Source organism: Culex pipiens, chromosome 1 (assembly GCF_016801865.2).
Source record: "Culex pipiens pallens isolate TS chromosome 1, TS_CPP_V2, whole genome shotgun sequence".
Classification (NCBI taxonomy): Eukaryota; Metazoa; Arthropoda; class Insecta; order Diptera; family Culicidae; genus Culex; species Culex pipiens.
Window position 1 is genome coordinate 104304204 of NC_068937.1, and position 13279 is coordinate 104317482.

Below are 13279 nucleotides of genomic sequence, written 5' to 3' on the forward strand. Positions count from 1 at the left end.
CTCCTTGTCAAAACAGACACACAAAACTCACTTTACAGAAACTGCGTTGTTCGGCGAAAAAATCCTCCGATTGATTGGTATACACTTTTTGCACTAACAATTTCTACGCAACTGTTTTGGCTTCTTATCTTCCAAGTGGGCCACTCAAATTAGCACAACCAAAGCACAACAACCAGAACCAGGAAGCCACACAAGTAATGATTTTTGCACCTAATTTCAACGAAAACGTAAAAACTACGAAAAACACACTTTTCACACCCCGTTTGAGAACCGACGAACACGAACCGCGACGCGACGCCCCCAAAGAAAGGCGTAATTTTGAGTTGATATTGGGCGGCGATTGTCGCGAACGCGAAATTGGGGCCTTTGTTTTGTTTTTCCTTGATGACTTTTCTGCTTTTTTTTCTAATGTATCGACGAGAATCGTTATCAGCTGTGGGAGCACTCTCGCTCTCATGAGTCACTCACGGCGCTCAGCTCTCTTCAATAAAGCAGAGAGAAAGGGGGCGTCGAAAAATTGCGATGTGAAAATAAACGTTACACGAAAGTGTGTAATCCTACTTGAAATGAAAAATTCCACACAAGTGTGTAAAAGTGAACTGAACTGTGTACCTCCCGGATCGAAACCGCCTTCGACGCGATCGGTGCACTAAATTAAATTTAGAAACACTTGACCAGCTCAGTTGGAATCATCATCAGTACAACAGTGAACGCGATCAAATCCTTGCCGGCTTCCCCACCGGAGCCAGGGCGCATCTTCGCGATCATCGTTTCGAGGTCGCGGAGAACAGCCACCACGTGTCGAAGGTGGTCCTCGACGGATTGGTTTACACTGCGATAGGTGCTGGTTATACCTCCTCCACCCAGCTCGTTACAGGCTTGTTGTTTAAAACGTCCTCTTCCACTGGCAAAGTCGCATTTTTGAGAAAAAAAAATCTTTTTTACGGGTTAAATCCCATTTAAAATTCAAATGCAAAGCGCCAGCTCCTGTTACGAAAAAAAACAATCATCCTCATCATTCCAATTATTCCGGAATGAACCAGGAATTATTCCAGAATGATCGAGTGTCAACCCTCTTGCCCGTGCACAGGAACAGTGACAACTCAAGCAGGGATGCCACATTTGAAGATTTTCGAGCACAGGCTCAATGCTCAAACGTATTGTTTTGCCATGTTATTCGATGATTTTTAATTAAATGAATTACTCACGAAAAAGATAACAATGTTTTGCTTCTTTTGCCAAAAACAGATTTGTAAAATATTATTTTGCCATCAAGTTAAACTCATTTGCGTTTTTGTGATGTGCCCGAAAATCTTCAAAATCTGGCATGCCTGAACTCAAGCTCGATTTTTGTTTGCATCAGGACACTGTGACGAGGAATTCGTAATTTCTTAAGTTAAATTTATAATTATTATTTTTTTTCACTGGGCCTAGATAGCCTTATTGGCAGCAGCACTACACTCAAAATCAAAAGTATCCTTTTTCAAGTTCACCCGTCGTCACCCTTTTAAAAGGGTATCGAAAATGTACACTCAAAGTCAGAAGTATCCCTCAAAAGGGTACTTTCAATCCTCAAAAAGGATACTTTCTATCCTTTTTTAAAGTTCACCCGGCGTCACCCTTTTAAAAGGGTATGTCAAATTCAGTACATTTTCGATACCCTTTTAAAGCACTGAAAGAATCCAACATATGGTACGTTCGTTTGAAGAGCCTGTGCGGCACTGAGTGCCGCACTCGTCGGTGCCAGTTTTGGTTCAATCGAACTTCATTTGTCAGTGCGCGTGGAACTCGCATGAAACTGAAAAAATATCGAGTGCGGCCAAGGGGGAGGAAACTTCAAAAATATTAAGAACATTTTGGTAGAATAACGAAGTTTTAATATACTTTTTAATATATTAACGAAATGTCAACCATAAGTTCTCACCAACACTTGAAGCACCTTGATTTTGACAATGCAAGCGGATTGTTGTTGTTTTCATTTATCAGCTGATTGAAATATTTATTTTTAAGCACAATTGAATAATAAAACAATTTTATATTCATAGACCGTTCGAGGGGCGGGTTGGGAGATGTTTCGTCTAGGCTAGATTTTCTGCCGCGATATTTGTGGACCTGATTTGGACCTCAACCTTGACCTCAACACATTATCGTGCTCGTTTGCCTTAGATGTCAGGGCACGTTGACTGGCTTCAACATCCGTCTCCAAATTGACCGTGTCTGGTGTAACATCTTCGGTAGGGACTCTTGACACATTAGCTGGCCACTTTTGTTTGGCTAGAGCTAGCCGCCGTGCCCGACCAGGCTCGATTGACGGAATTTCCACCGTCAGACAGGCACTTGCGTTGGCATGAAAACACTTCAGAAAATGTCACCCTCCTTCTCCTTCTACTACTGTTGCGCTCATGAGGCTGTTCCTTTGGCACTGACATTATAGCCGTTCGAGGTACGGTTGGCAGAAATTCCGTCATGCCGTTCTGGACAGAACCAGCTACAACGGAATCCATCTTCCGGCAATCGCATGTACTCCGGAGATGGCAAAGTTACAGCTTCCAGTTGGCGAGTTTGAACGATATGTGAGCAACGATGCCAGATTATTTTGAGGTAGATCTGTATTTTCTTAAAAATAAATCTGTATTTTATCTGTATCATGTCAAATTCGAAGCCATAGAAGATTTTTTAGACTTTTAACAATAGATTTAAGCTTTTTAATCATATTAACGCATAATTCAATTATTAAATTGTTGAATTTTTTAAATAAAATCATTTAATAAAAATCTGTTTATACAGATTCTGTGATTTTTGGGATCGAAAAATCTGTATAATACAGATTTATCTGTATATCTGGCATGGCTGTATGTGAGTATTTCCTGTTAGATACTTGGAACAGAGTTCAAAGTTGGCCACATCCCGTTCTCGACGTGAAGAGCCTGGGTGGAAATCGGATGGGAACCTGGCTTGTGAGACAAGCCGCTTGCAAGCGGCAACGGTCGACCGACGACGGTCAACGGTAAACAAAAACAACAAGAAAAATCTGACTTTTCTTTACGTCAGTTATGACATTTATATTAAAGGTGTATATATTCAGGGTGGGAAAGTATTAATATAATAACGAACGTTAGTATACTTATTAATATAATAAGTAAAGTTTAACGGAGTTTCCTGCCCCTTGAGTGCGGCACTAGAGTTTCAGTTCCAAGATGGCAGCGAAACTCGTGCGGAACTAGCGCGAGTTTCTTCAAAGAAACACTTTGACAGCATTGAGTGCGGCACTCCGTGTGGAACTAGCCATCAAACGAACGTACCAATAGTAATCTCAAGTGTTATTTCACGTGAGTGTCTCAAAAAATCGACACGATAAATTCACATGCTTTTCCTTTGACCGACACATATTTTTCATACCAATTTGATGTTAAAATCATTTGAAATCAGCTGATCGTTAGCGCAAAACCTTTCATCATTTTTTCGCATGATGTTCACTTTAGATTCAAATGAATTTCACGTAGATTTGCCCCATTCGACATTTCCTTTGATTTTGACGTGAAAAACACGTTAGATTGAAATGTTTTGGTTTTTGAATGTGGTTGGTGAAAATTTCTTCATAAGTAAGATGGCTACGAACGGTGATGGAGCAAAAATTGCTCTTTGGGTTAAAACATTGTTTTAACGAGGGTTTTGTATAAATATTTTGAGAATTATTGTATTGCACGGGTTATTTCTAGGTAAGTAAAAACAAGAGAAAAGTATTGCTTCTAAAAGTTAATACAGTATGAAATTTTCATTGATTTTTCAGAAGAATAGATTCCGGCCAGTGTTCGTGATCGAAATCCGGAGTTTTGTTGCCAACAATTTGCAAAACTCCTCAATCGTCAATCCTATGTGCATCGGAACATCAGTTGAGCGGCTTCATCACCGAAACTTTAGCCGAGCGGCGCTTTTGGAGTATTAACATGGACATCAATTGCGGTGGATTCAACGCGGACACAGAATCTGGTCCCTATTCTTTGACTGTTTTGTGATAGAGAAGAATTATTTGCAAGATTATTTATGCTTTTAAGTGATTTTTTTTCTTAAGTGCAAAAGTTAGGAAAAAATAAAGATATTTTTATAACTGAAACTGAGCAATTAATAAATTAAAATTGAAAAAGAAATCCTCCATTTTTACCCACCTGAATATCAATAGAAAACCATTTGATTGACACTACAAAATCATTTAACATTCATGTGAAAAAGATTACAAATTCATGTGCGTCATCACGTGAAGTTAACGTGTTTTGCATTTGACTTTACCGTGTCCCACGATGAATATTTTCGAAGTGATTTGCACATGACATTAACATGTAAAGTCGTATGAGGCAGATTCACGTGTAAAACATGTGATATTGTAATGTGACTTTCTTTCAGTGACTTTTTACTTTGAGTGTACTGATTTTGACATACCCTTTTGAAAGGGTGACGCAGGGTGAACTTGAAAAAAGGATAGAAAGTCAAGGGGCAGGAAACTCCGTTAAACTTTACTTATTATATTAATAAGTATACTAACGTTCGTTATTATATTAATACTTTCCCACCCTGAATATATACACCTTTAATATAAATGTCATAACTGACGTAAAGAAAAGTCAGATTTTTCTTGTTGTTTTTGTTTACCGTTGACCGTCGTCGGTCGACCGTTGCCGCTTGCAAGCGGCTTGTCTCACAAGCCAGGTTCCCATCCGATTTCCACCCAGGCTCTTCACGTCGAGAACGGGATGTGGCCAACTTTGAACTCTGTTCCAAGTATCTAACAGGAAATACTCACATACAGCCATGCCAGATATACAGATAAATCTGTATTATACAGATTTTTCGATCCCAAAAATCACAGAATCTGTATAAACAGATTTTTATTAAATGATTTTATTTAAAAAATTCAACAATTTAATAATTGAATTATGCGTTAATATGATTAAAAAGCTTAAATCTATTGTTAAAAGTCTAAAAAATCTTCTATGGCTTCGAATTTGACATGATACAGATAAAATACAGATTTATTTTTAAGAAAATACAGATCTACCTCAAAATAATCTGGCATCGTTGCTCACATATCGTTCAAACTCGCCAACTGGAAGCTGTAACTTTGCCATCTCCGGAGTACATGCGATTGCCGGAAGATGGATTCCGTTGTAGCTGGTTCTGTCCAGAACGGCATGACGGAATTTCTGCCAACCGTACCTCGAACGGCTATAATGTCAGTGCCAAAGGAACAGCCTCATGAGCGCAACAGTAGTAGAAGGAGAAGGAGGGTGACATTTTCTGAAGTGTTTTCATGCCAACGCAAGTGCCTGTCTGACGGTGGAAATTCCGTCAATCGAGCCTGGTCGGGCACGGCGGCTAGCTCTAGCCAAACAAAAGTGGCCAGCTAATGTGTCAAGAGTCCCTACCGAAGATGTTACACCAGACACGGTCAATTTGGAGACGGATGTTGAAGCCAGTCAACGTGCCCTGACATCTAAGGCAAACGAGCACGATAATGTGTTGAGGTCAAGGTTGAGGTCCAAATCAGGTCCACAAATATCGCGGCAGAAAATCTAGCCTAGACGAAACATCTCCCAACCCGCCCCTCGAACGGTCTATGAATATAAAATTGTTTTATTATTCAATTGTGCTTAAAAATAAATATTTCAATCAGCTGATAAATGAAAACAACAACAATCCGCTTGCATTGTCAAAATCAAGGTGCTTCAAGTGTTGGTGAGAACTTATGGTTGACATTTCGTTAATATATTAAAAAGTATATTAAAACTTCGTTATTCTACCAAAATGTTCTTAATATTTTTGAAGTTTCCTCCCCCTTGTAGAAAGTATCCTTTTGAGGGATACTTTTGCTTTTGAGTGTACAGAAAGCAAGCATAAAAGGGGGAGAAATGTAACGCCCCAATCGGCCTTCGTCAGCCTGATTTGTTCAACCTACAGATTGTCGAGGGAAACAGATTGGTCGATGCAAAATAAATCGGCGCTGGTCGTTACATTTCTCAGTGGGAAAAAGCACCCTTTTGTTCTGCCATTCGTGCTGTTGTTTCTTGACCTCTCAATATTTTTTTAAGAGATTAAACTTGATTTCAGGACTCAATTAAAATATTGATAAAATTCTTAGTTTTTATTTTTAATAGCAGTTTATTGGTTGAATCCAATTCCAAATTTTGCTGATTTCACATCAGCGTGCTCAACTGTCAAAACAAATCACCGGTCACTCACGAGAGAATTGCTTCTGTCAAAAAGCGCTCACTTCTCACGGCTGCATGTTTTGATTTTGTTGCACAAGACATCTCGTCTCGTTGGTTATCGTAATTTTTATAACAAATTTAATCAAAATTCAACAGATCGCGCTTTAATAAGTTCTAAAAATGCTCACCAAGCTTCCGCTGCTCGGCCTGGTACGGCCCGGCATCGTTTCAACCGGCCAACGCTTCCTCTCGTCCAACACGGCCGCCGTGGTGAAGGTTCACCGGAGCATCTACGCCCGGCGCTATCCGACGATGGTCGTGCTGCCGAACGGGGCCACAATCAACATCAACTACCACGAGCCGCGGAGGATCATCAAGGTAACTGCAGTAGAAATTCAATTTTAGTTGATGTTTCTGAAGAATATTGTTCTTTTTTAGCTGCCCCTGGATTTGAGTCTCCTGTCTGAAGCGGAACGAAAGGCCCGGTTGGACAAGCGAAAGCCCAAGCAGAAGATTCGCATCGAGGACGAGGTCGAGGACAACTTTAACGCCCGGAAGTACCTCAAATATATCAAGCAGAAGTGAGGGTTGCTGGTAAGCGATTTGATGTCTTAGTAATGTAAATAAATTTCACTTTAAATGAGACTTAAATCTCGTAATTTTGGTCTGGTTTGAAGAAAACACAAGCTGGAATTAAGTTTATGAAAAAAACATTCCTTTATTCTTTCACATTTCTTTCAATGCAAGATTTATAGTTTAGCAAAAAACCGATCGCAACTTTCTAACAAGATCCTTTTCTCAAGATTCTTCTTTCGCCAAGCAAATTCCTTTCGCGCAACAATTTGTGTCCTCTATTCCGAACCTGGTTCTCGCAAGTGTGTGTTTTTTTGTATGATTACTTTTATGCTTTCATTATGACGATTAAAATATTTGCTCCTCTAACAATGTTCTTGATTCGCTACTAGTAAGAGTGGTACAACTGCAAGATCCATATCCTATCACTTATTCGATAACAAATTCACAGTTTCATGTGATATTGAGTAAGAATTTGAATATTTGCCGCTAATGTTGCTCCTCAAGGCGTGTTGTGTGTTTGTTTGTTTATTATGTGCTACTTGCCAACATTTAGGAAAAGCTATTGCCACAAAGCACAAACAAATCTTAACGTCTAGTTGAATATCTTCTCCGATTTCACAGTTGCGCGCAAAAAAAAATATATCTTAAAGTTAAATACAAAATAGAATGCACTAACTAGCGATTAAATATTTATGAAATATGTAGTGTAGAACAATAGTGACTCGTGGTTTGACCTATCTGATATCTCATTCTCACAAAATGTCTCAATTTATTAATTTTGGCCCGATGGCAGTTACGGTAGATTGATTAAATGTGTTTTTGGAACAACAATTTGTGACTTTTTCGATCTAAAGATTGCATGTTTGTATATTTTATCACTCCGAGTCATTTTTGCCAAGCTTGAAATTTTTGATCTTTGAATATCTTTGTGAACAAACAAACAAACAAGTGTTTCGAGTTTCATTTATAAAGATGTTCTCGCTTATCTAGTTTTAGAATTCCAACACAGTTACAATCTGGAATTTTTTAGGAAGATCAGAAAAAACTTCCAAATTTCCATTTCAACCAGAAGATTTAACTTTTAATACTTCATCATCCCGGTACGAGAATCGAACTCACGACCTCTGGATTGGGAATCCAGCACGCCGCTAGTCGAAACCCACTACCCCTACCGGTCAGGATTCCCGGTGAGCAGATTTACTCTTTAAAGGGATCTGACTTTGCCGAGCCAGACAGGAATCGAACCCATCACCTTCCGCTTACAAGGCGAAACCCGTAACCTTACGGCCACGGTAGCTCGGCAACATACAATCATAAAGACAAACTTAATTCCAAAAAACCGTTTCTATCCCCATACTAATGCTAAATGTTTTAATTAATTGTTGCATAAGACATTTTGAGAAATCATGCTTAAGCGCGCGATGCTACTTCGACAACTTGAATGTAGATCACTTGGCTTCGACAGCTTCGAGAGAGTAGACGTTTGTGACGTGCGCGCTACAGGCATCGTTGTGCCTCGAGTTGTTTGACGGATGGAGGTGGAAGAGACCTCCGAGACGGATGATTTCCAACTCATCCCCGGAAATCGGAAGCGGAAGAAGTCCCCTGAGATCACCGGAGCTGTCGTCGGAGAAGGAGAAGTGGAGCAGAATGTGCTCAACAACAACAAGTTCAGCCCGTTAGCGGAAAACAACAACAATGCCAGCCCAGCGGGAGGAGGCGACGCCCCGGCGGTTCCACCGCCCGGTAAACAAAAGCAACCACCGTTGGTGGTAAAGAACTCCACGGCCTTTTACAGGCTTGTGAAGATAACGTCGCTGTGTCTATACGATTTCGAGCCAATTTTCAAGATTACTCGGTTTGGCACCAAGGTAACAAGCTTCTCTGTCGAAGACTTCGACAAGTTGCAAGTGCACTTCAAGAAACATAAAGTGGAATTCTACACCTACCAACGACGAAGCGAACGATCGCAGCGGGTCGTTCTACGTGGTCTCCCGGATGTGGATCCGGAACAAGTAAAGAAGCTGCTGAAAAGGGATCTCAAACTGGACGTTTTGGAGGTGCATGCCATCAAGCGGAAGGAGCAAACTACCGCGGACGAAATTCCGTACATCATCGTCTTCCCCAAGGGATACACTACGCTGAAGAAGCTTTCTCCAATGAAAATCATAGCAAGCACGATCATCCGGTGGGAGGCCTACCGGAACAAACAACCCAGAGTGACCCAGTGTAAGAATTGCCTGCTTCTGGGGCACGGAACCAAGAACTGTCACCTCAAGGGCAGATGCAACAGCTGTGGGGGACCCCACAAGACGGACGAGTGCAAAATCCAAGAAGCTGAGCCGAAGCGGTGTGCCAACTGCTCTGGAGCCCACGAAGCCACGGACCGCAGCTGCCCCAAGCGAGCGGACTTCATCCGGAGGCGCCAGCAGGCGTCGCAACCAAAACCGCCGGCAAGGAAGGCGGAGAAGCAGAGTCCAGCAGTTCCAGCGTTCACGCCGGCGGAGTTCCCTCCGCTGCCGGGCGCAGTTTCGGACGTAAAATCTAAGGATCGCCCTCGACCCGCAGGAAGCAGTCAAGAAAATACCGGCGCCGGCGCCGGTGCCACCCCTACGGCGGAACGAGAGGAGGTGCTCTACAGTTCAACTGAGCTGTGGCACATTTTCAACGAATACAGCGCCAGGTTCCAGACCTGCAAGACCCGCGTAGACCAATTAAGACTTGTTAGCTACATGCTTGGCAAATATGGAGGAAAATGAACATATTTTTGTAATGTACTCTAAATTATTTTGAACCGTTCCTCGGTCCTAACCTGGTCATAGCACCTAAACGGACCTAATAAAAATAAGCTGAGAATAAAAAAAAAAAAAACTTGAATGTAGATGGCGCAAGTGATAGGGGAACTATACCCTTTTCAGCCTATTTCTATTATCGGCCTATCAGCACTTTGATCACGAATTGCAGCTTTCATAAAGTGTTTTTGACTGTTCCAAAGTAATAAATAGCTCAAATAAAAGTGAGTAAGCAACTCTCCATTGTTGATACATCTGAAAATGTTGATTTAATAGCGGAAAACGGCAAAAGTGATGAGAATTGGTCAAACGGCTTAGTGTGATTAAAATGGGTATATTTCCCCTAGTTTGCTTCAGAAATTTAAAGAAAATTTGTTCCTGGTGTCATGTCCGTTCGACCGTGATGTCTACTTATTCCAAAATTGTCAAACTTACGGACCGAATCCAGAAACAATCTGGTTTTTAATAGTCAGACTTTGTTGTAAAATACTTTGTAGACAGTACTTGATGTGGGGATATTGTTAGTTTTGAAGATACCAAAATGTGTGTAACCAAAATTTTGGTGCAAAAGCTATGGTTGATGTGCACCGTTAAATCACATCCAAAAACATCACGGAATTTACTTTATTTGAAAAAAAAAAACATTCTTACAAATGTCAACCTTACAAAGGGTTCAAACTTTACACGTTTTAACGCGCTTTTTGACTTCAAAATTCAACTTATTTTGTAAACAATCGAGTAAATCACGGATAAGATTTCAAAAAGACGCAAGAATCAACGTATTTATGATGAGCCAAAAAAAAAAACCCAAAAATGATTAAATTGATTGTCTTTTTGCTTGGTCAATAACAAGTCAATAACTCATGGCTTGATTGCCAGATCGGCTAACATTATCGAAAGATCAAATAACCTTTGTAAGATAAATTTGGAAAACTCACTTACTTTTTCAAAAGGTCCTATGTACATAGGAAACCCATGGCGCATTGGTTGTTTTGAAAAAGTAATCAACAAAATGTCAAATTTCGTGATCAAAGGCCAGCTTAAGGGACCATCTGTTTATGTGTATATTCACTTTTTCATCCAGTTTTGTTCGTCGTTGATTAACTTCAGTTTAAGATATTTTAATTTGAAATTATATCATATGGGTTTGGATGCAATTTTCTTTAAAAAAAAAAAATCTGGCATTGCAAAATTCAATTAATTTATTTAAGTTTTGATATTTGGTGAAAGTGTTGTATGATTATCAAAATTCATTAAAAAATCTGGTCTTGAAATATCATGATTCAAATTTACCATATCTTTCTTCATTTTTTGAAAGTTTTTTTTTCAGTACCATTATTTAAGATGAAATTTTTTAACAATACAAAATTGTATTATCATATTTATTTGATTTATTTAAAAGCACTTCAATCATGCAACCGAAAAAGTCACAAATCGTCTTCCCTTGCCAATTCTTACTCTCAATTTTGGCTTTGACTAGTGTTGTGTGCCATCGCGCGCACACCGCCCCGTTTTCAGTTCCGTAAAAAGGTTTTGTAGATTCTACTATTGCTTGCCTAGGATGAAGGATAATAATATGCTGACTGTTTTTGCTACAAACTAGTTAATATAAATATAAGTTATAAGTAAAGTAGTTGTTGATGAGTAGCGTTGTTTTGTAGTTTTGTTCTTAGTGTGCTTCCGTTCTTTTTTGTTTTGTTAAGATGTTCAGTCTTTCAATTTCTTCCAAGAAACTTTACTGAAACTAGCAACAGTTTAAAGTTTGAGTGTTTGTCTGTGTGTACAATTACAATAGCTCTTTTCATAATCAAATTGTATACAAATAATCGTGTTTGATGCAAATAAATATCGTCCGGTTTGATCGCCGCTGTTCACTTAAAAAATACAAAGAAAGTATTCACAAATAAATATATAAATTCAGCTATTCTCGCTACAAACACAATCGTGTGCAATTCTGCGTAAGTACGTGCTGCTTTTTTTCTGTCTAACGCGACCTCTCCTCGTCGTCAAGCCCCAGTCATTTGTTGCGTTCAAAGTGTTCGATCAGCTTCTGGCAGAGCAGCACGCTGAACTTAGTCGAGAGGGCACGCGCGATGGCTTCGGTATTTTCCAGCTTGCGAACGACGCGGGCCGCCGACTGGGAACCGGGGCTAGACGAACTGGAGGAACCGCCGCCGAAAGTTTCCGCCGTCGCGAGCAGGTTGTTGCCGTTATTGTTGAACTTGTCAAGGAGTTTGCGCTCGAGTTCCAGCGTGGCGGGATCGACGTTGGTGCGGAGGCCGCTGGAGAGGTTGTTTGTGTTGCTAAAGTACAGGACGAAGGCCAGCTGGAGCAGGTAGTAGTCGAGGTTGCGCAGGAAGTACTCTTCCAGAACGTCGAGGGAGATGTTGTGCTTGACAAAGAACATGAACAGCTCGTAGATAAAGTACTTGAAGTTGGCGGTGTCCATCGGGATGATGGAGGAGTCTTTGGTAAAGTACTCGAAGATCTTGACCAGATTCATGGTGGTTTTGGCGATTGCCGCTGGGGACGCCGATGAGGACATCGACCCGGATAGCTGCTCCAAGATCAAGTGGAACGCTTCAACGTAGTCGTAGTTAAGCATCATCATCCGGATGTGGTACTCGTTGCAACGCTTCGTCAACTCCAGAATGTTGTCCTGACTGTACAGCCCGTGGAAGATGTACAAACAATAGTGAATAAAGTCGTTGCTCAGCAGATGACGCTCGTTGAACAACCTTGACGACTGTTCCGACTCCTGTTCCTGCTCGTCCATCTCCTCCATCCCATCCTCGTCGTCATCCGTCACGATCGGCGAAGTCGCGTACGAAACCGACTGCAGCGAAGACATCGTACTAGCGTTCTGGTTCTGAAGTCTACAATCGTACTCCGTCCGCAACTCCCCAACAAAGTCCTCCAACTCGGTCGTATTGCTAACATCGTTCAAGCTCGAACTGATCGTCGAAATGTTATTATTAATCACCTTCTCCAGCGTGCTCTTCTGCACGAAACCCCGCCTAAACTTTGGCATAGACTTGATTAACCGCAACACCTGACCACCCGGCTCGTGACTCCCATCGCTAGCAGGCAGCCTTATCTCGTGCGGCAACTCGATAAACTGCGAACTGTCCGGAATGCGCACCAACCGGTTCGAAATCGGCAACCGCACCAGCTTACCCGGAACTCCGCTCCGCTCCTGGTTGATCTCCTTCGCACACTGGCCCAAATTATTGTTACCCCAAGACTTGACCACCCCGTCCTCGGTCATGATCAGCGTGAAATCGGCGCCGCACTCGACGTATTCAACGCCCGCCACGTGGTCCAACCGGGTCGGGATGAGCACCTCGTTGCGACCTCCTTCGCGACCCAGCTGCCGCTCGATGTTCTTGCCCCAGGTGTACACGTGCGACTTGGCCGTGACCAGCGCAAAGTGGTACAGGCCGCTGGAGATCTGGAAGAGAGAAACACATACGTCATTAATGGGAGCGTTCTTTTATTACGTAACGCAGTTGGGGGGGAGGGGGGTCGGTAGCTGTGTTACGCTCCACACAATTTTTTAAAAAGGGTGAGGGGGTCTAAAAATTCAAATTTTTGCGTTACGTAATAAAAGAACGCTCCCTTACACTATTTAATATTTAAAGTTTTTTGCCTTCCTCACTGAGGAAAGGCAATAAAATCACTTGGAAAAGTAACTTTTTAGTTTGACCT

At 41.3% G+C, this 13279-nt stretch overlaps 2 protein-coding genes across 3 annotated transcripts in view; one reads left to right on the forward strand and one right to left on the reverse strand.

Moving 5' to 3' along the window:
- The first annotated feature begins 6255 nt into the window (after positions 1 to 6255).
- Positions 6256 to 6848, forward strand: LOC120432022 (39S ribosomal protein L55, mitochondrial). The gene is made up of 2 exons (XM_039597157.2): positions 6256 to 6581; positions 6642 to 6848. Exons 1-2 carry the CDS (start codon positions 6384 to 6386, stop codon positions 6786 to 6788), a joined length of 345 nt encoding a protein of 114 aa, XP_039453091.1. The 5' UTR covers positions 6256 to 6383; the 3' UTR covers positions 6789 to 6848.
- A 3575-nt stretch (positions 6849 to 10423) lies between these two features.
- Positions 10424 to 13279, reverse strand: part of LOC120431080 (uncharacterized) — a 19539-nt gene continuing 16683 nt past the window's right edge. For both annotated transcript variants that reach the window (XM_052706151.1, XM_052706154.1), the window contains exon 8: positions 10424 to 13022. In XM_052706151.1, coding sequence (XP_052562111.1) covers positions 11589 to 13022 — 1434 coding nt within the window. In that variant the 3' untranslated portion in view covers positions 10424 to 11588. The remainder of the gene's footprint in view (positions 13023 to 13279) is intronic.

Bases quoted from the DNA above. Each gene is read 5' to 3' on its own strand.
- LOC120432022 (XM_039597157.2), top strand. From the start codon at position 6,384: ATGCTCACCAAGCTTCCGCTGCTCGGCCTGGTACGGCCCGGCATCGTT. The intron at 6,582-6,641 runs GTAACTGCAGTA...GTTCTTTTTTAG, and splicing joins AGCCGCGGAGGATCATCAAG to CTGCCCCTGGATTTGAGTCT.